The sequence below is a fragment of the Dermatophagoides pteronyssinus genome, unplaced genomic scaffold (genome assembly GCF_027571235.1).
Source record: "Dermatophagoides pteronyssinus isolate colony J.1.1.1.1 unplaced genomic scaffold, Derpt_VIB-CSIC_2022.12 sq0002, whole genome shotgun sequence".
Taxonomy (NCBI): Eukaryota; Metazoa; Arthropoda; class Arachnida; order Sarcoptiformes; family Pyroglyphidae; genus Dermatophagoides; species Dermatophagoides pteronyssinus.
This window is the reverse complement of record NW_027461526.1, coordinates 41,930-64,249: the sequence shown is the minus strand read 5'-3', so window position 1 is coordinate 64,249 and position 22,320 is coordinate 41,930. Positions and strand designations below refer to the sequence as shown.

General features: G+C 26.8%; 5 protein-coding genes across 9 annotated transcripts in view; 1 reads left to right on the top strand and 4 right to left on the bottom strand.

The window, feature by feature from the left end:
• Window positions 1–189: 189 nt before the first annotated feature.
• LOC113797476 (retinoic acid receptor RXR-alpha-B-like) lies at window positions 190–6,073 on the bottom strand. 3 transcript variants are annotated; one of them, XM_075824533.1, is made up of 6 exons: window positions 5,129–6,073; window positions 4,999–5,052; window positions 1,933–2,446; window positions 1,222–1,862; window positions 937–1,146; window positions 190–856 (listed from the first exon to the last, which is right to left on the bottom strand). In XM_075824533.1, exons 1-6 carry the CDS (start codon window positions 5,154–5,156, stop codon window positions 810–812), a joined length of 1,494 nt encoding a protein of 497 aa, XP_075680648.1. In that variant the 5' UTR covers window positions 5,157–6,073; the 3' UTR covers window positions 190–809. The 3 variants fall into 3 exon arrangements, with proteins under 3 accessions (XP_075680648.1, XP_027203658.2, XP_027203657.2); XM_027347857.2 differs by lacking the exons at window positions 4,999–5,052; window positions 5,129–6,073 and adding an exon at window positions 2,624–3,511 and having other exon boundaries at window positions 1,933–2,026; window positions 2,123–2,446; XM_027347856.2 differs by lacking the exons at window positions 4,999–5,052; window positions 5,129–6,073 and adding an exon at window positions 2,624–3,505.
• Window positions 6,074–9,015: 2,942 nt separating this feature from the next.
• LOC142646235 (uncharacterized) lies at window positions 9,016–11,154 on the bottom strand. The gene has a single exon (XM_075824542.1). It carries the CDS (start codon window positions 10,573–10,575, stop codon window positions 9,172–9,174), a length of 1,404 nt encoding a protein of 467 aa, XP_075680657.1. The 5' UTR covers window positions 10,576–11,154; the 3' UTR covers window positions 9,016–9,171.
• Window positions 11,155–12,790: 1,636 nt separating this feature from the next.
• Window positions 12,791–15,912, top strand: LOC113798791 (platelet-activating factor acetylhydrolase-like). Its single transcript, XM_075824540.1, has 5 exons — window positions 12,791–13,204; window positions 13,272–14,394; window positions 14,460–14,867; window positions 14,947–15,381; window positions 15,634–15,912. Exons 2-5 carry the CDS (start codon window positions 13,884–13,886, stop codon window positions 15,717–15,719), a joined length of 1,440 nt encoding a protein of 479 aa, XP_075680655.1. The 5' UTR covers window positions 12,791–13,204; window positions 13,272–13,883; the 3' UTR covers window positions 15,720–15,912.
• Window positions 15,913–16,107: 195 nt separating this feature from the next.
• On the bottom strand, window positions 16,108–18,313 carry LOC142646238 (uncharacterized). The gene is made up of 2 exons (XM_075824547.1): window positions 17,929–18,313; window positions 16,108–17,353 (listed from the first exon to the last, which is right to left on the bottom strand). The coding sequence occupies exon 2, from the start codon at window positions 17,108–17,110 to the stop codon at window positions 16,574–16,576; it is 537 nt and encodes a 178-aa protein (XP_075680662.1). The 5' UTR covers window positions 17,111–17,353; window positions 17,929–18,313; the 3' UTR covers window positions 16,108–16,573.
• Window positions 18,314–20,841: 2,528 nt separating this feature from the next.
• Window positions 20,842–22,320, bottom strand: part of SLO2 (slowpoke 2) — a 42,215-nt gene continuing 40,736 nt past the window's right edge. For all 3 annotated transcript variants that reach the window (XM_075824933.1, XM_075824932.1, XM_075824934.1), the window contains exon 24: window positions 20,842–22,299. In XM_075824933.1, coding sequence (XP_075681048.1) covers window positions 21,261–22,299 — 1,039 coding nt within the window. In that variant the 3' untranslated portion in view covers window positions 20,842–21,260. The remainder of the gene's footprint in view (window positions 22,300–22,320) is intronic.

Sequence of the window (22,320 nt, the reverse complement as noted above, 5' to 3'; positions counted from 1 at the left end):
ATATATAAATCATCAGCTGAATGATGAGGATGTTTATTTATTTTGAATTTTTCAAATATAAAGAGAAATAGTGATCAATTTTCAAATAACAAACGGATAAGATTTCATCATCATTATTTCGAGAGAAGAAAAAAATTTCCACAAATTGAATTTCCTGAACCCAACAATTGTCACACACAAAACATAAAATCAAATGGATAAAATTTTTTTATTTCCAAATAACATACGGTTTCATTTCAATTTAGTTTTTAGTTTTGTAACGTTCACATTTTATATTTATAGTATTTATATATAGCCTGGTTGCAATATTGCATCAATTTTTTGTTCCTTAAGTGTCGTTTTTTGTTTTGTTTTGAAAAAAAAAAATCAAATAAGTAAAGAAGAGAAAAATCAGTCAGAAAAGAGAGAGATCAAATAAACAAACAAACAAAAATGGAACGAAAGAGAAAGGAAAAGAAAAAGATGTGATAACGACGAAAAATGGATTTTGAATTTTACAAATTTTTTTTTTTTTGATTTCGATGAGACATGCACACAATGATTGAGAGAGAGAGAGAAAGGGAAAAATTTGGAATTTACAATTTTGTTTTTTTTTTAAATCTATTTTTTCTCACTTTCTCTCTCTCTCTTTCTAATTTTTTGATATGAATTTGAGAAAAAAAAATTATTTTTAAAAATCAAGAAATAAAATCAAAAAAAAACTACTAAATAATAATTTTGGAAGATGGAAAGTCAATCGAAGTTGTCCAAGACAAAAAACAAACCCAATCATTTTTGACAGAATTGGATTATTATGCATCCAGAATAAATTATTGATTGATTGATGGTGATTCTAGATTCTCTAAAATATAATCATCTAGAATTTTCAACGAAAAAACAAACAAAAAATCAAATTAATAAATCAGGATTTGATATGATAACAGCAATTCTATTTACCAATATTTCTATTTAATAAACCCAATTGTTTAACAAATAAATGATTAACACATTTAAGGCCAATACTACGTAATGGTGGTAATCGTAATAATAATTTAGCAAAACGACCAGGTTGATTTGGATAATGTGTTTTACAATGTTCTTCCAATGATGCATATACTTTATCTCGATATTGTTCAACATTTGAAACTGATTTAAGATTTTTCATTTCTAATTTGCCCAAAAACAAAACAAAACAAAAAAAATTAGTTAATTTTTTCAAAAGAAATTTCATTCAATATTTACCCGAATTAAATAAAACAACCGAACGTAAACAACCAATTTCAGTTTTATCCATTTGCATTTCACGCATTTTACTTACTAATTCGGTTAATACACGTTGAAATACTTCACCAATACCGGTACTTTTAGCCGCTTGTTCATTAATATAAAAACCATTTGATAATACTAATACTTTATCCGCTTCAATTGAACGATGTGCAAATTCAGCAATAAGCAATTCATTCCAACCGGATTTCATTAATAATACCTGATCATCAACTTGCAATTCCATAAAATGTGGTATCATACGAGCCCATTCAAATAATTGAGCAACTTGTTGTTTTACGGCATCAGTTATATCCATTATTCTTTCTTTACGTAATTTAATATCGATACGCATTTCAGCTTCACGAATTTGTTGTAATAATAGATCATGATTATAATTTGATGTTGATTCAACTTCATTATCATTTTTTTCTTTAGTACGTTGTCGTTCTTCTTGTACTGCTTCACGTTTCATACCCATTTGTAAACATTTTTGATATCGACAATATTGACAACGATTTCTTTGTTTTTTATCAATAATACAATTACGTTCTTCACGACATGCATAGAATAAATCTTTTCGTACGGTACGTTTAAAAAATCCTTTACAACCTTCACAACTATGAATAATGAATTCAGAAACAAAAAAATCAATTATTCTAAAATTTTTCACATTTTGACAATATTTACCTATAGACACCATAATGTTTACCGGATGCACGATCACCACAAATAGCGCATAAATGTTTTGATCCACTTAATGGATGATTTGGTGGATATGATCCTGATTGATTATTATTCTGATTATTATTATTATTATTATTTGTTGTTGATTGTGGTGAACCAACCGAACAACTTGCTACAATTTGTTGATTATTACCATTATTTAATTGTGGTGATGTTGATATTGGTGTTGGTGTAGTAGTTGTTGTTGTTGATGTTGATGATGTTGCCGTTGTTGATGAGGATGACATATTGTTCATTGATGTTGATGATGATGATGCTGGAAATAATGAATTTGATTGTGCTGATGATGATGATGATGTTACTGGAATTGTTGTTACTGTGGTTGTTGTTGTTGATGATGTCGATGGATATGGTGAGAATACATTCGTACTACTCGATGATGGTGATATTGATCCTATCGAACTGACAACACTATTTGGACCTGAACCATTTGTTGTTGTTATTATTCCGTTAGCGGCTATAAATAAATCAAAAAAAACAAAACAAAAATTTAAAATTTAAATTTCTGCCAGGGTTTGTAATTTTAAAGTTATTTAAAATTAAATAAAAACTATAAGCATCCATATACACCACCAACAACAACAACAGCGCAAATTAACAAATCAAATCAATCAATCATCGTCAAAGAAGATACCTGATGATGATAATGATGATTTACAATTAAAATTTAATGGATATAAAGAATTTGTTGAATTAAACCAATTTGAAATTGATGATGATGTTTCCGATTGTGATTGATGCGATTGTTGTTGTTGTTGTTGATAATGATCATTATGGTTAAAATTTTGCATATAAAATTGTGTTGAATTTGTTTCAATCGAATGTTGTTGTTGATGATGATGATGATGATGATATGGATGACGATGATGATGATGATAAAACATTGCTGGAAATGTTGTATCCGGATGACCATGACCATGACCATGTGGATGTGGATGATGAGGATAACCATATGAATTGGTCATCATCATTGTTTGATTAGCTTCATGATTATTATTATTATTATTATTATAATGATGATGATAATGTTGTTGTTGTTGATAATGATTAGTAATCATTTCATAACCATTATTATTATTATTATCAACATCCATTTTATCATTATTATCAATTTCACCATTAACATTATCATCATCATCATCATCATTATCACCATTATCATTATCATCACCATCTATATCATTATTATAATATGATAATAATTTTGGAATCAATTTATCATTATGCTGATCATGATTATTATCAGAAGATGATGATTGTTGTTGTGATGGTTGTATTATCATATCATTCAATAATCTTTGATCATTTGAATTATAACCATTAAAACTTGAACAATGTAATGCTGTTATATCACAAAATAATTGATAATGTTGTTGTTGTTGTTGTTGTTGCGGATGTGTATCATCTTCATTAAGATGACCATTATTATGACCATTATTATCCATTTAGGTAGATATAGGTTGATCGTTATTGTTTCAATATTTTCTTCTTTTTGGATTGAAACTTATTATCATTATCATCAACAACAGGATCGATCGATCGATTGAATTGAAATAAATCCGTTTGCCGAATCCAAAAATGGATTTTCATTTTTGTCATCTCTTGATATTCAAATCAACCAAACATGTTATAATCGCTTTATCGTTTTTTTAATTTCATCTAATAACCACTGCCAATTTTTTTTTCCGAACTGGTAGTGGCAACAAAAACCATAACCATCATCATCAAGAACAACAAGAATTATCAATCAGCAAATCAATCGATTGATTGAGATAATGATTTTTTGAAAAAATCAATCAATCAATCAATCAAAAAATTTCATCAAATGATCCATATTATCAATTAAATTTGAATGATTTTTTTTTTGAAAAAATTAAATGTCAAAACAAGAAAAAAAGAAATGCAAAATTCAATTGAGGTACTGGAATAATATTCGAAACAAAACCAGAAATTTTAACCGATTATCAAATTTCTATATAGATTTTTTTCTGTTCTGTTCCCAAAAATCAATCCGGCTAAAACTTCATAAAAAAAATCCTCTTTATTTTGAAAAAAAAACAAACAAACATAAATAAACTGATCAAGAATTTCAAGGATAGATTATTATCGATGAAAATAGAATAGATTCGTGAATTGGTCAAAAAACTTTTTGACCTTCAAAACAAACAGAAACAGAATTTATGCAATCATCAATGTTGATAATCTGCTTATTAATTTCATTGTTGATGTTCATTTTTTTGATTTGGGCGCCCCAGAATGATGGTGTTGACACATTTTTTTTCATTTTCATGCTGCTGCTGCTGTCAATTTACGTAAAAATTCACAAAAAAAAATCAAGAATACAAAAAAAGAGAAACAAACTAACAAAAATCCAAATAAACTACACTTGTGAATCAATTTTCGAATGAATAAATTTGACTTTTGATTTTTTTGAAGAAAAAAATCATCTTCAAACATGGATAATTAAATAGTATCGTTGAACCGAATCTTGATAAATATCGTTAATCATTTTTTTTCTAAAATTTAGTTGATCATCGAAACCAAATCGAATCGATTTTTTTCAAATTTAAATTAAATTTAATTGAAATTTTGTCTATTGTCGTTGTTGTTGTAATTGATTCTTTGCCCTTTTTTTTTGGATTTAAATTAGTAATTTAAATCACTAAAGATGATTGATATATTTTGTTGCACAAACAATTTGAGTTTTTCTGGTTTTTTAATGTGTCTGCAAAATCAAAATCAAAATCGAATCAAAATGAAATCGAACGATTAAACAAAAAAAAAACAATGAACCTTATTCATAAAAAAAAAAATTCTTAAACATTTCGCCATCTAGTGACGCAGAATTTAATTTCAAATATTCATTGATGATTTATTTTGGTTTTTGTTTTTTTTTTACAAATTTCAATTTTAAAAAATTTGCGTTTTTGTTGTTGGTTATGAAAATCGCAAACAATGGATGCTTAAAGACGCAAAAAAAACAACAACATAATTATACAGAAAACTTACCATGATAAAGTGATTCATCCAATGATTCATCTTGTTCAATTTTGATTTGTAACACTAATTTTGTAAAATTTTGTAAATTTTTTGTAAATTATTATTGAAAATTTTTTTTCTGATTTGGTTTTCCACCTACTATTATTATTGGATTCCGGTATGGACATTTTCTTTTCTCGGCGAGAAAAAAGAGAAAAAACATTCAGAAAATTTTTTCTTCTTCAATGTATTTCACCGGCAAAATGAGCAAAAGTTTTTTTTTTGAAATTTTAAAAATTCAATTGAAAATAACAATGATTATGATGATGCAATGAGGATTTTCGATGAGTGAAAACAATAATAAATAATAAATAATGTCATCAGGAATTTGAAAAGTTTTTGCTTTTTGTGGGAAGATCAATCAATCAATCAATCAATCAAATCAATCAATGATTTTCTATTCAAATTTGAAGAAATCTTGTTTTGTAATTTCATTAATAACACGTGAAACACCATCACTTACACAACAACAAAAACAAAAACAAAATAATTTGATCCAGGAACAGATCAAAAATCACCTTTATTCACCACCACAACAACCACCACCATTCACACACACACACACATGAACAACACAAACACAAACACACAGTGAGAGAATATTTGATGATCCAGAATATTATGGAATTATAGATTCCCTCTCTCTCTCTCTCTCTCATTCACTTTTGTTTGGAAAAATTATTCTTAGAATCAAGATTCTTTGTTGTTGTTGTTGTTATTATTATTGCTTCCTAATATATTGTCAGTGTGTGTTATATCATCAGTCAGATTATTTATTTTCCCAAAAAAAAAGTACCACCTTCATCATCATTCAAACTCATGAGCACATTTTCGATTTTACTTTTCTTTTTCTTCTCTTTCTTCTTTATTTCACTTTCTTTATTCACAAAAATGATTTTTTTTTCTGGTTTGTTATTGTTGTTGCTGGTAGCTGGCTGGCTGGAAGGACCATTCTTTCGTTTCTTTTCTTTTCTTTCATTATCATCCATTATTATAATGTGTGAAAGTAGATCCATTGGATATATGTTTCTTCTTGACTTCTTCTTCTTCTTCTTATTCAAAACAAAGATGTATATAGATAGAAATACCACCATACTGCAGTAAATTGTTGTTGTTGTTGTTGTTGTTGTTGGTGTGTATGGATATTTTTTTTTTCTGGTAGTGGTGTTTATAAAATACCACCACCACCACCACCACCACCGCCAACAATAACAACAACAATTTTTTTTTAACAAACAAAACCCCCCTCACAAAAAAATAATGATGATAAAAAACATGGATTTTTTTCTCTCTCTTATTTGAATAAATTTTTTTTTTTTGAATCTTCATTTGATAATGATGATTGTTGTTGTTTGATATTTTTCACTTGATTTTTGATTAATGATTTGTAAAAGTCAGTGACTGATTTTAGAATCTTGAAATTTTACAATATGATCATTATTTTTCCTTTTTTTATTTTTGGGTTTTGGATCATAAATTCTGTTCGTTTGTTTGTTTTGTTTTGTTTTCACATTCGATTTCCATTTTCATTCGCAGAGAGAGAGAGAGAGAGAGAAAGTTCGTTGACCAGAAATTTGTTTTTCTCTTTTCAAATTCAAAATGATTATTTTTTACGAGAATTTTCTTGGAATTTATGATTTATTAAAAGATTTTCAGACCACCAGGACCCTGATTTTTTCCCCTTTTTTACAAATGAAAAATTAAAAAAAAAAATTAATTTTGCGAAAAACAAGAAAAAAAACAAACAAACATCTAAACTGCCATCTATTGATGATCATTATCATTAATGTTGAAATTTTTTTTTGTAAATCTATTCATCAATAGTAGATGGCAGCATTGGTTGTAAAAAATGGATAAATAATCGAAATGAATTGGTTAGCATCCGCAGGAAAAAAAACAGAAAAAATTCGATCAATAAATTTCTTTTTTCTATCCCCCGGCTCAAACAAACAAAAAAAAAAGATCAAATACCAGATCAAATTATGAATATTTAAATGAATGTCTGCGTGTGTCTCTGGAACAACAACAACAAAAAAAAAAGAATAAGGGGAGAAAAAAAGGGGTGAATTAAAGATGCATTAAACATGTACATGTGTGTGTGTGTGTGTGTGTGTGTGTTTGTACAAATTCATTCACATCAATCAAAATTGATTGATAATATCGATAAAAATGTATATTCCATTTTTGTTGTCGTTGTCGTCTTTGTTGTTGTTGTTGTTTTTCATTATTTTCGACCATTTATATATTCCAAACGGATAATATTCACATTGCACATTAAATAAAAATTGATCAAAGAAATTATCGAACCAGTGAAAGAATGAAAGAAAGAAAATAAAAGAAAATTCCTGCATTCATTCCTGCAATATTACATGGAATTCTATTTATTTATCTATCTATTTATTTGTGGTTGAATGATGATCCAAAGTTGCTGCTAATGTTGTTGTTGTTGTTGTCGTAGTCACTTAGTTAGTTAGTTAGTTATATTTTTGTTTATCATCTTTTCTCACACATTTTCTTTTTTTGTAGGTAGGTAGGTAGTTTGTAAATGTATGTTTTATTTGTGTTTGTTTCCTTTTTTTAAATAGTAAGTGCAAAAAAATGAACAAACAAAATGAATGAATGAATGAGGGCAATATATGTGAAAATAAATAAATTGAAATGACACAATGAAATGATCAATGATCTCTCTTTATAGTTGCTGGTTAGTTTGGTTGGAATAATTGTATTGCTTTTTTTGGCATTTTGTTCGTTTCTTGATAAAGAATATTCTCGATATCTATCTATCTATCTATATATAACTTTGATAAGGTAAGAAATTAAATATATAAAAAAAATACGATATGTATTCTCTTTTTTTTTATCCATATTTACTTTGGATGAATTTTTGCGTAGGCTATTTTGGACAACAACAATAACAATAGCAACAAAACAAATAAAGTTGTAAGAATAATGTTCATTCATTCATTCATTCTAATAGTTCTGGACTGTAGCCAGAATTCTGTATTCTGAAAAATTTTTAAACCCAACAACAATAAGAATTTGATTCAGTTAGTCAGTCAGTCATTCAGTCAATCAATTCAATTCAAAATATTGAAATGATTAACTTTTTTTATTCCCCAAAAAAAAAAAAAAATGTTAATAAAGAGAAAAAAAAACATTTGTAAATAAAAAAAAGATTCTAATCCATTTGGAAAGAGAATAACCGATTTTCTTTTGATTCTTCGTACAATAAAAGAGGAAAAAGAAAATTTTATTTCGGTAAAGAATCGTTTTAAAATAATATGGAGAGAAGAAATGAACAAGAAAAGAATATCTATTCAAAGAAAGAAAAAGTTTTTATTATGACATGAAAATTTCAGTGAATTTTAGAATGAATTTAAAATGTAAATACATCACACAATGATGATGGCTACATAATGATGATGATTGTTATCATTATTTTTTGGTAAATGTAATACATTTGTTTTCTTCATGTTTCTCTCTGTTTGGTTTTCGTTTGTTTTTCTCTTTTTTTCTCTTGTTGTTGTTGTTGAAAATCCCAAATCTTTAAATTGAATCGAATTGAATTGAAAAAAAAGATTTTGGCACATGATACACTTTATAAATAATAATAATAATATCTATTACAAAACTTACAAAGCTTACTGATTTTAAGATTTTGTAACATTTGTTTGTTATTCTTATTCTTATTCTTATTCTTTTGTTTTGTTTGGCCAGAATCAAGGAAACCATATGAAAAACTTTTAGCCAATGGATGTGATTTGTTTGTTTTCCGTGCTCTCTCTGTGAATATTTATTTATTTATTAATTTTTTCATATAAACAATCAAGAATTACAAAATAGAATATACAAATGTAAAGAATAAATCAATCAATCGATCACACACATGTGAATCCGAACAAATTCACCTAAATCCGTTTGATTTGATTGTTTTTCGAATTGAATCAGAATCAGAATAATAACAAAACTGGGAGAAAAAATATTCAATAACAAAAAAAAAACAAAGTTTTTATTTTCACGGCCATTTGTTTATTCAAAAAATACAAATATTTATAAAATAATAAAATACAAAACATAGCAATAACAATGATAAAGATTATAAGATTAAGATTGAGATTGACAAATGTAGATGACCTTTTTTATCTAATTTTTTCTTAAATAATCTTTCATTTTAGCTGACCATTTACCAAAATGTATTGATGATATTGATAATTTTGTTGATAAACCTGTTGTTGTTGTTGCTGATGCTGACATATGTTGATTACTTGATGATGATGATGATGATCTTTGATTATTTATGAATTTTTCATCATTTTTAAATGATTTTTTTGATGATGCTGTCGTTGATACAGATGAATTATTATTATTATTATGATTTTGAAATTGTTCAATCGATATTTGATTATCATTATTAATCAAATTATCATAATGAATATTATTAACCGATAATATTTGATCATTACCATTAATTATATCATTATCATAATTAGTTGTTGTTGTGCGGGTTAATGATAATGAAGATTTTTTTGACGATAATGTTATTGATGGTGATATTGAATGGTTATGATGGTCTGTTACATTGGCAATGTGATTCATATTACTAAATCGATGATCATTATCATTAATTAACAAATTATTTGCTTGATTATTTTCCTTATTATTTAATGAATCATTAAATTTTGTAAAAAATTTTATTTTTGATTGTGAAAATGTTTTATTAAACGATTGTTGTTGTTGTTCATCAAATGATTCAAATGAATTTAAAGGTAAATCATTTTCAACAGAATTATTATGATTTTTTAACTTTTGTTGTTGTTGTTGTTGATTAATCATTTGTAAATAATAATATTTTAATGGTTCATATTTATTACTAATTCTATAAATTAAATTTTTTTGATATTCATTTAATGTTGGTTTTTCTTTTAAATATAAATCAGGTGTTAATATCATTTTTGGTGCTTGTGATTGCCAATTTGATGGCCATGTATGTGGATCATCTTCTAAATATTGCGATTGTTGTCCGATTGTATCGATAGTAGCAGAATTTTGTCGTCCATCTCTAAAATGTAATAATAATAATTTTGATATTTGTTCATATTCTTCCGGTGAAAGTTGTTGTTGTTGTTGTTTTTGCTGTTCATCATCATCATCAACATCATTATTCATTAATGAATTTGTCATTTGTATTCTTGTCAACAAAATATTATCATTTAAAGATGATGATTTTGTTATATTTTTTGTTGAAATTTTTAATTTTGTTTTAAAATTTTCATCATCATCATCATCATCATCATCAATGCTATGATAATTTTTAAAATTTAAACTTGGTGATGATGATGATGATGGTATTAATAATTGACAATTTTTTCGATAATTAAAATGTTGTTGTTTTGGTTGTTGTTTTGGTAATGAAATTCTTGATTCTGCCATCATCATGATATATAAATCAAATAAGAAAAATTGGCACGTTTTTTTTTCGCAAATAAATTTTCTTAAATCAAAAAAATAAAGGCACACAATGTCAACAACAACAACAATGAAAAACATTCAAACATTGATTCGAACACACACTTGACGGTTTTTTGATTCGTAAATTTATGTGAACGAAAAAAAACGACAACGAAGAAGAAAAAGAAGAATCATTCAACAACAACAACATTTTGTCATGTTATGTAAACGACGACAACAACAACAACAACAACAAGGCCATGATCATCAGCAAATAATAATAATGGTGATGAATAAAAACGAAAAACTTGAAATGTTGCATAAAAACGACAACAAAATGTGAAAAGAAATTTGTCGAAAGGAATGAAAAGAAAAGAAATAAAAGTCAACAACAACAACAGCAGCAATTTTATTTATTGCGAAAAGAAAAATTCTTCAATTGTGTGTACAATTGGTCGGTTTAGTTTAGTTTTGTGTTTTTTTTGGGGTTTGTTTTGGTTTGGTCGATTGGTTGATTCTCTGTACGTTGGTTTAATTCTGGCTATGCAGAACAGAATGGCGCCGGCGTTAACGCAGTCGCTATTTTTTTTCGTTTTCATTTTCTTCTTTTCGTAAATGCATTAATGAAACATTTTTTTTTTGTTTTTTTGTTTTAAACACACTTTTAATCAAAAGAAATAAAATTAGAAATAAAAAAAAATCTAATGATAATAATAGCCATTCATCAACAACAAAAACAACAACAACAGAATGGATATTGTTTCGTTCAAATGAAATTGGAGAATTTTTTCTGCTGTTGTTGTTGTTGAATTGATTCTAGGAGGTAAATTATTTGATTCTGGGTTTTTTTTCTGGTTGTTGATTCTGGATTTTTTTTTTGTTCGGATTCTGTTTGTTCAATATAAATCAAACAACATATGCTGGATATCTAGCGATATCAATTCTGGTTATAAAAAAAAAATTTGATTGAAAATCGATCGATGAAAATTGTAAAAATAGATTGAAAATCAATTTTTTCTAGCTTGACACTTTCTATAATAAAATTTTGTCGTGAAAAAAACCAACAACAACAACAACAACATTGTGTGTGTGTATTTGCAGCTGAAATAAGATTATTAAGATGATGATGATGAAATGAAAATCCTTTTAGCTATAAAGAAGATTAATATATTTAATATTAATAATTTATAAAAAAAAAGACGGTTAATAATTTCTTAAGTTTATAATAATCGATATTATTAAGTGAAAATGGAAAAACCCAGATTCTCTATATGTGTGTGTGTGTGCGAAAGATTATTTACCGATATTTTTTCTCGATAAAAAAAAGATTTTTCTCTATGATTTTGATTTATCCCATTAGAATTTTCGATTAAAATAAAGAGTTTGTTGTTGTTGTTGTTGTTAACTTTCAATGATGGTAATGAATTTTTTTTCCTTCGTTTTAATAAAAGCTGTTGTTGTCTAGTCGTCGTCGTCGTTTAAATTCCGAATTCTGTTCCAAGCGTAAATTCAAATTGCAATAAAACTAAAACTAAACTTTTATTGATAAACTGAATTAGGTTATTATTATTATTTTTATTATATGAAACAAAAAATTCTTTGTTGTTTGAATGAATGAAAACGCCTAGGATTTTTGTAGTTATTATTTTTTTCATTCGATTTGATTTGATTTGATTTGTCGCCAAAGTTGTTTTTTTTATTTCTCTTTTTCAATAGAGAGAAAGGGGAGAGATTGATCAATCTGGAATTTTTTGGCTTTCTCTCGCTATTCATTATTCACTAACTAACTAACAGAATTACCCGATGATAGAATTACAGAATTTATTGATTTTCTTTACCACTCTATAGCTATAGATTTGGCCATAATAATAATAATTTTTTTTCTATTTATTCAGTTGCTCAATTCATGATTTGATTCATTTTCAATCATTTTTATTTTTTTCCCTTTGATTTGGATTTGATAGAAATGAATCAAGTGATGATCATCATCATCATATGACAACGCCTGTCGCAATCAAAATTTATTACATTTTAATCATTCTGTTTCTTTATTCTGTTTGTTAATCACTTTTGCCTCTTTTTTTTGTTGTTGATGAATTTACCAAGAAAAGACACCTACGCAATTTTTTGTTTGATTGCCGGAATTTCATTATAATAATAAATTACAACTTTTTCAAAAAGTAAAAATAACTTTTAATTGCACACAGTACCATCTATCGATTTGAATTTTATGTTTTTTTCCCACACTCCGAAAAAAAACCATCAATAGATGGCGTTAATAAACATTTTTTTTTAATGTAAACAATAATATGAATTGTTGATGGATGGATGGATGAAAAAGAAGTTTTCTTGGCATCTTATATAATGAAGAAATCAATGATCAAATGATATGACGACGATGTACTCTTTATTAATTGTCTTTATGTAAATGAAATTTTTTACCATCATCATCATCACGCATAAACACCATCAATGAACTGAACTTTGTAAAGTTGATGAATGGCAAGTGAAGCGAGAATACGCCCTTGTATTCAACGAAATAAAAAAAATCATAATCAAAAAAAACTTGTTATGGCTAATTCATAATGATGATTGTAAAAAAACAAATGAAGAAATCAAAAAATAATGTTGAATTGCATAGATTTTGAATGCATTCAACCAATCCTCAAGATAGAAAAATATTTGATTGATTCGAATGATTCGAATGTTGTTGTTGTTTTTCTTTGATGTAAGTAGTAGTTTTTTTGTTTCGTTAAAATTTCTGACAATTTTTCAATTTTATATTGATCATTCAGTTTCCAGGAAAAAATAATAATAAAATGGTATCATCACACTGTTTCTACTGAATACCTTTATCATCACTGAAACAAAAACAACAAACCTGTTGAATGTTGTTGGATTCAATTATATTTTTGGATAATAAATGAAGAAATACATACATTCGACCTTGAACAATCTAATTTTTTGGTACAAATGATAATTATCTTTTTAAAATCACCATCATCATTATCGTAATCAAATTGCTCTTTCGTACGACCAAACGAGCCCAAAAAAAACAAAAAAAAAATTCGTTAGTTCATTTTTTTTTTTTTGTATTCGCAAATGATATTTTCATCGATTTTGTTTTGTTTTTTTTTCTTCTGTACTGACCAGAATTAACATCATAAATTTTTTATTGTGACCATCCATATTTGAGCAAATCATTTTGTTTTTTCTCTCTCTCTTTGTGTATGTTTGTTTCTAATTACGTTTGTCTACATTGACGTCAAACGTATATCCTCATTATTTCGATATTTTAACAACCAAATCTATGACCAAAATCGATTTAATTTTTCTTCCAATCACAATTCAATCAATGCTCATTATTTATTCGATTAAATATTCTTTAAAAATTCAAATTTTACTTAATGATTAAATCATTAATTAGCCCGAATAAAATCAATATGCCAAAGAAAATTCAAAAACTTAGTAAAACACGTAATTATACATTGAAAACGAATGATCGTCATCATGTACCATTACCGACAGGAAAATATCAAAAAATTGGTTGTCGTGATTTAATGATTGGATTATCACGTAAAAGTGGTATACTTACTCGTATTTATTATCCAGCTAAAACGAATTCGGGTAAACAATATGAAATGAATCCATTTTTATGGCCAAATTGGTTACCGCATGAATTCTATACACAAGGTTATGCCGATGTTGCTAATATACGATCACAATTTATGTTTTCAATGGCAAATAAAATTCGTAAAAAAAATGTTTTCATACCGGCTGTACCGAATGCACGACCACATCCATTACCGGATGGACAAAAATATCCAATCATAATATTTTCACATGGTCTTGGTTCATGTCGTACAACTTATTCAGCAATCTGTTGTGAGCTGGCCTCACAAGGATTTGTTGTTGCAGGTAAGGTTTAAAAAAAAAGTCAAGAAATCTACAACAATTTTAATTTTTGATTTTTTTCCAAATAGCTTTAGAACATCGTGATAATTCAGCTTGTTTAACATTTTATCCAAAACGTCCAACTTATTCATTTAAGAATTCAAATCCAGATTTTTTCAATCAAACTGGTGATCAAGTTGATGCCGATGATGAAGTTGATTTTGGTGATGAAATTGATGATCCTAATTATGTACCACCAAAAGCATTAACTGCATTAACACATATACCACATTTAGAATTAGCATGGATTCGTTTTCGTTATGTAAGCGTATTTCGTGCTGATGATGATGTGCTAGCATTTCGAAAAAAACAAATCAATCAACGTGTTCGTGAATGTACACGTGCATTAGATCTAATGGAAGCATTAAATGCTGGTTATGAAATTGATAATCTTCTTGATCCAGGATATAATTATCGTGAATTTGAAAATATGCTTGGTATTAAAAAATAAATGATTATCATTATGTTCATTATAATTTAATTTGAATTTTTTGTTTCTTCAAATCAAATCAATAGACATGGAACGAATATCATTGATGGGTCATTCATTTGGTGGTGCAACAGTATTGATGGCCGGTGCAGCTGAATTACGATTTAAAACAATTATTGCACTTGATCCATGGATGTTTCCAATTAAAGATGAAGCATTAGATTTAATACCACAACCAGTATCGATGATATTTTCAGAAAATTTATCAAAAATGCCCAATACAAAATTAATTAATGATTGGATTCGATCAAATGATAATAATGATGATGATAATAATAAAGATGATCGACAAGCTATTATAATAAATGGTAGTAATCATCTACAACAAAGCGATATACCATATGTATTCAGTGCCTTTAATCGAATATTCAATACATTTAGCTGGCGTAATCGTATCAACCCGATTATGGTACATGATTTAACAACAAATCTTGCCATACAATTTATTGGAAAACATTTAGGTAATTTTCAAAAGAAAGAAAAAGAAGAAAATCAATTCAATTTTTACACGCGAACATTATTAGTTTATTAATAACAATATATCTGATGATTTAAATCACATGATTTTGTCATAATAAACATCATACGAACGGAATCATTTGATTATATTATCATATCATATGATCTATGATGATGTTATAATTTTGATTAATTTTTTTTTTTTGTTTTGTTTTACTTTCTTTATTTTCTTTACAACAACAACAACTACATAGATATTCCTATCGATGATCGTATCAATCAATATGTGGATGAACAACGTAAACGACGATTACGGCCATTGATCAAATTGAAAAAGTAATAAAAGAAATTTTTGGTTTCTTTTTTGCTAAGCCTTCAAATCGATAAAGATGGCATATCGATCACTGCTGCTGCTGCTGCTGCTATTCATAATATATAAATTTAAATTTTGATTCTAAAAATAAGAATCTTAATTTAGAATCAAAAATCATTGAAAATCAATTTTTGTTTTTATTAAATTTCTTTTTTCATTTTATGAATCAATCAATCAATCAAAAAAAAAGTAAAAACAACAAATAAATAATGAAAGTGTGTGTGTGTGTATAATGAACAAAATTTATATAAATTATGAATTAAGTTTTTGCAAAGAAAAAAAAATTGGAATTTTTGTTTATATTTTTTTTTCTGTTGAAATTTCCATTTCAGGTAAAATATGGTTTTTTGTTTGCTTTAAGTATATAATGTTTAGTGATCAATCAATCAATTTTGAATGATCAGATTGATTGAAAATGCAATGATTGATTGATGTGTATAATAATTTAAGAGAGAGATAAACAAAATTGATAGTGCGAAAACAAAAAAACGAAATGAAATGAAATGAAATGATCAACATGATTAAATAGGATTTAGGCAGAATTGAATGAAGAAGAAGAAGAAAAAATGATCCAAAAAAAATAATGAATGAATGTAATTTTTTGGAAATCGATGTGGCTGTGAAAAATCGGTGGTTAATTTTTTTATTTTTGTTTGAAAAATAATTTCTTATGATCGATACCAAATATACGATACGGTTTACGAAGAAGAGGAATTTGAACCACAAAATGATGATGATAATAATAATAATAAATTCAAATAGCGAATTACGAGTATCACTGGATTTATCGTTTCTCCATTCCTATTTTTTTTTTTCAATATTCATTTTGATTTTTTTCTTTGTTCAACATCCAAATCATAATTAATAAAATTATGACAATATTCACGTACACCATCCAAATTAAGACAACAAAGATAGAATGCATCTTCATTACCAGTCCATTGTCCACATTGTACACACATTGTATAATTTTCATTCGAACCGCATGGATTTTTTTCCGTCATTTTTTTCAATACATTTTTCCATTCATCATTTTCTTCATTATTATTATTACTATTATTATCATCATTTTCATCACTATGAATATTTGATGTTATTGATCGTGAATGTAATGATGATGATGATTCTTGATTAAAATTTTTCATATTCATTAATGGATTACATAATACCGATGTATTATCATTATTTATATTGATAATTATGATGAATATTATTGTTGTCATCAACAACATTAGACTATTTCTGTTGATCATAAAGGACATTCGCCTATAATTATGATGATGATGATGCTGTCGGTGATGATGATTTAAAATCATGTTTTTCGAGATCATTATTCGTTGTGTGAATGATGAACTCATGTTGTATTTTTTGTTGATGTGATGTAAGTATGTGTTGGGTAAAAAAGCAACTTTCAAAAGTTGCAGAATAGGAGAAAATGAAAAAAAAAATCTACACACAGGTAAATGTTGTTGATTTGATTTGATGATAATGATCTTATTGATCTTTTAATGAAATGTTTGTGTTTTGTTATTGATTGATGAAAATTAATGATGATGATGATTATGCGGAATGATGTTAAGTAAAATTCAGGCAATTTGAATCTAAGAAGTACGAAAAGAAAAGACAAGACAAACAATCAATTGAATAGAATGTATCAATGTTTGAATTAGTTTTGTAGGTTTTTTCACTCTTTCTTTCACTCTTTCTCTCTCTTTATGTGTTCATTTCGATAATGAAATGGAAATATATATTGTTGAATTGATGAACATTGATGCTCTTTTTATATCAAATTTCGTGTTGATGATGATGATCAAGATGTAAGTGAATGAAATGAAATGAATTGAATGAATGAAAAGTAAGTGAATGAAAGAGAAAGTGAACGAAACAAATTTTTTTTTCGAAACAAATTTCCAATTTCAATGACGGCGATCATCACTATATATATATTTACTTATTATTTATTTATTTATCTAGTTTAAAAAGCATTTATACAATAATAATAAAATCGAAAAAAAAAATTTGTTATTCATCGTCATCATCATCATTATTATCATCATTGATACGATGCGATGTTTTATGTGCTTTTAATGATGATGATATTTGATGCAATGATCATGATCGTCTCATAAAACACACCACACCATATACACACACACATACATACATACATACATACATTTACCATCCATAAACATCGATAGATTTTATTTTTCGTTTGATCGATATTGACGGTGGTGGTGGTGGTGGTGGTGGTGGCCATTAATAGCTTGTTTCAAACATTAATTCCAAATGATACATATAATTTTTATTCATTTTTTTTGCGAACGGACTAGATTTTTGTTTTTTGTTTTTTGAATTTTAAAATCTTTTTTTTTCAAAAAATCAATGCTTGAAACGTGCGTCTTTGTATACACTGGACGACAGCCAGTAAACTTGAAAAGAATCGATTTAACCAACAAAAAAAAAAATAAATTAAAACCAACTGAAACAAAATATCATGTGATCACATTACATAATTCAATGAATTTGGATAAATCCAGAACGATTTGGTTATTTATTTATTTATGTTTGGTAAATTATTTTTCCTAAAGACACAGACAGACTAATTTGAACCGCCAATAACCAGAGTGAAAAAAAAAGTGAAAGTAAATCATAAAAAAAAAATTTTCTTTGAAACTAAATTTCTTTTCATTTCCAATCGAGTATCATGCAGCATCAAACGAAATGAAGCAAAATCAGAGCATTTTTGAAATTTTTGAATTTATATTCATTATAAGTGAAACGTGAATTTTATCAACAACCAAAAAAAAAAAGAAAAAAAAAAAATTATTAGTAACGACCGAAAAAATGATGGCAAAAAAAAGTATATCGTAAAAATATGAACAAGATGCATATATTCAACATATCAATGATAATGATTGTAAATTTTTTTTTGTTGTAATCTTTCTTTTTCAAAAGAATATATGAATGAATGAATGAATGAATGAATGGAGTAAAATGACAATGATAAAACTTTTACTAATGAAATCTATCTATGAATCTTTTTTTGGTGGAAAGAAAATAAAGTTCAAACACTGTCATACATTTCAAGGACAGATTTATATTAGCCGGTTTCTTTTTTTCTTTGAAAAAATTCAAAAAAAAAAAGTACAATAAGATTAATTTGATTGAAAATTTAAGATAAAAAATATCGAGACAGATTTTTGTTTTTTTTTTTTTTTGCTTTTTGCTGTTTCATGAATGACGATCATCATCATTTGGTAATATTGATAAATTTGAAAATATTTCAATAGTTTTATTGCATCAGAATTGTTATTATTATTCAAAGTTTAATGTTTATTTAGTTTTTTGATTCTGGCATCCATGATGATGATGATGGTTATTGCATCCGAATATGACCGATGAATGAAATGATCAACTGAAAAAAAAAACAAAAAACGTTTGTTTAACGTCATTCATCTTCAACGACGTTGTTTCATCGTTCGTTTGTTTGTTTGTTTGTTTGTTTGTGAACAAATTTGAGGTCAATAAATTTACGATTGTTTGATGATTACGGTCATGGTGTAATCAATGTGCAAGATTTTTTTTTCTTTTTCTTTTTCTTCAGATATGTCTGATCATCGAACATTTCAACAAAACAAAACGCAAAAAAAACCGATATACTGAGGGGTGGTAATTTCAGAGATGGAAATCAGGAAAAAAACCGGTAACAACAAGTTGTTCTTTGCCAAAAAAAAATCCAATGATTCATTTCATTTAAAGATTTTTGCTGTTGTCATTATAAAATTGAAAATGAAGAGGGGGGAATGAAGGGTGGAATCAAGGATGATCTCAATTGATGGTGATTTCATATTGATTGCAATTTTGCAATTTTTTTTTGTATAGCAATTGCAAAATTGCAATCAATCAAATGCGAATGACCATTTAAGTGAAATTTCATTCATTCATTCATTCATATTTCATACACTTGTTGTTGTTATGTCCAAAAGTTCATTCATTCCATGATACATGCATGTGTGCAATATCAATCGATTTCATGTCATGTCATGACATTTACGAAATTCATTTGATTCGTTTTCTTCCAAAAAAAAAAAAAATGTTTGGTAACTTTTTCTGGCTTGTCAAAAAAAAAAAACAAAAATGATAATTAACGAATGCAAACGAAAAAACTTTGGACTTTTAGGACAAACAAAAAAAATATTTGTATTTTTTTGCCTCGATAAAATATGATTTGAAAATTTATAAATTCAATAAATTTCTATTCATTCATTCATCGCTAATATTAATCAAGCACAAACAGTTCAGTGTATAATGATAAAGTTGCTAAGCAAAAGATTTTCCAAAAAAACATGATGATGATTATTTAATCGATAAAATCCTCATTGATGATGATGATGATGATCTTCATTCATTCGATCAATTGATCGATTGATTGATGTTCTGGATTTTTTACTTACATTCACTTTTACTTAATTACTTACTTCTTCATTAATTTCAATCAACAAAAAGAAAAAAGATGACCTTGTTTCGTATTTTGAATTAAATCTTTGTTTTCGGTTGTTTTCGTTTTTTTTTTTTTTTTTGGTTGTTCGATGCCAATAACTTTGCCAAATTTGATAATTGATTGATTGATTGATTGATTATAAACGATACACACAGAACAAAACAAAACAAACATCTTCATTTTCCAAACAAATCAACATGATTAGGAAAAACAATATTTTTTTCGTTTTGTTGGCCAAATGGAATTTTTTCTTCACTTTGAAAGAAAAAAAATTGTGAAAAACCATGACCTGAATAAATTTTTTGCGCTAACCAAATTGAATGAAACAATTTTTCCATGTTAGGATAATTTTTTCCATGTTATTTTTTTCTCTCAATTAAAAAAAACACCGAGCGAGAAAAGCAAACAAATCTAATTAAAAAACAAAATCAATTGAATATGAACCAAAACAAAAACAAAACAAACAAAAGTTTTTCCAAAACAAAAAAAATGTATCATTTCCGTCCACAAAAATCTATATAGATTCTGTGAAAAAAAAATGAAAATCATCGTTTCCCGAAAAAAAAACAAACAAATTTTCATCCATAAAAAATCAAAAATTATACTTTTAATATTCTCTTTTAATAATAATAACAACAACAACAACAAAAAACGATTCGATTTTGTTGGAAAAATATCGATCATCATCGTTTCCTGATCGGGAAATGAAATGGAAAATCACATACAATTTTTGTTTTGGTTTTACCCGGAATCGAAAAATCGAAAAAAATGTAACAACAAAAATGTAACAACCGGGATATTCATCCGGGAACCAATAAAAAACAACAATATTCAAAGTTTTAAACATGGGAAAAAAATTGTTTAACAAAATGAAAAAATTCATTTTTCTCATTCTCCCTTTCTGACTTCCTTGTTTATAAAACTTGAACAAAAAAAAAAAAAAAATCTGATGATCTGATGACGTCTGATGTATCGGAATTTGTTTTGTTGAATAATTTTTCTAACTAAACAATAGTACCATTAAATGTTTGATTATTATCATCATTATTATGATTAGTCGTCGCTGATGATGCGGATACGGACGCAGATGTTGATGCGGCTGTTGTTTGTGTTGGACCAGTTATTGTAACATTAGTATTTGTTGATAATTTTGTTGATAATTCTTCTTCACTTGGTGAATCGATACAAATCTGTACAATTTCAGAATTTTTTTGATGAATTTTTCGCTGATAAGAATGTTTATCATCATCATCATCAGTATTCGGATTATTATCATGTTGTTGCTGTTGTTGATTATCAAAAAGATTACCATTATAATTTTTTGGTACTGTTATAGCAGGCAATATAATACAATCATCACTATCCGTATCATCATTATCGATAACATCATCATTATTATTATTTGTTTTACATTCAATCATTAATTTGGGTAATCGATTTTTTCTCATTGTTGTTGTTGTCGTTGTCGCTGTTGTTGTTGTTGTCGATGATAATAATAATGATGATGTTGGTTGATTTTTATTTTTACCATGACGACGATGACGACGATGATCATTATTATTATTATTAATATTACTATTATCGATTGAAAAAAAATTATTCTTTCCTTTTAATTTATTTAAATATGGTGCTTTTCGACGATTATTTCTACAAATATGTTGTTCAATATTATCATCAACATGTAATGATGCTCTTGATGAATTTGATGATGCAGATGATGATGTTGATGATGATGATTTTGATACGGATGATATGGATTTGGTTGTTAAATCACCTTTACCATTCACTGATGATAATTGTCTGGTTGAATCAACAATACTAAGCATACTGATACCATCCACTGCACTTACACGAAGACCACCACCACCACTAACGCCACTATTATGATTAATATTGGTTAAATGACAATTACCATTACCATCATCATTATCATTAGAATGTTTCTTTTTTCTTTTTTTTCGTAACGGTGATTTTGATCGTAATGAACTTGCACGATTTAGAAACATTTTTTTACTATTCACCGGGCTTGGTTTGATTATGAAACTGATTGAAAAGAGAAAAAAA

Excerpts from the sequence above, each read along its gene's own strand:
- LOC113798791 (XM_075824540.1), top strand. The coding sequence starts at position 13,884 with ATGATTAAATCATTAATTAGCCCGAATAAAATCAATATGCCAAAGAAA. Across the intron at positions 14,395-14,459 it reads ACAAGGATTTGTTGTTGCAG|CTTTAGAACATCGTGATAAT; the intron begins GTAAGGTTTAAA and ends TTTTCCAAATAG. Across the intron at positions 14,868-14,946 it reads TGAATTTGAAAATATGCTTG|ACATGGAACGAATATCATTG; the intron begins GTATTAAAAAAT and ends TCAAATCAATAG.
- LOC142646238 (XM_075824547.1), bottom strand. The coding sequence starts at position 17,110 with ATGAGTTCATCATTCACACAACGAATAATGATCTCGAAAAACATGATT.
- LOC142646235 (XM_075824542.1), bottom strand. The coding sequence starts at position 10,575 with ATGTTTTTCATTGTTGTTGTTGTTGACATTGTGTGCCTTTATTTTTTT.
- LOC113797476 (XM_027347856.2), bottom strand. The coding sequence starts at position 3,434 with ATGGATAATAATGGTCATAATAATGGTCATCTTAATGAAGATGATACA. Across the intron at positions 1,863-1,932 it reads AAACATTATGGTGTCTATAG|TTGTGAAGGTTGTAAAGGAT; the intron begins GTAAATATTGTC and ends CATTATTCATAG. Across the intron at positions 1,147-1,221 it reads GGTTGTTTTATTTAATTCGG|AAATGAAAAATCTTAAATCA; the intron begins GTAAATATTGAA and ends TGGGCAAATTAG.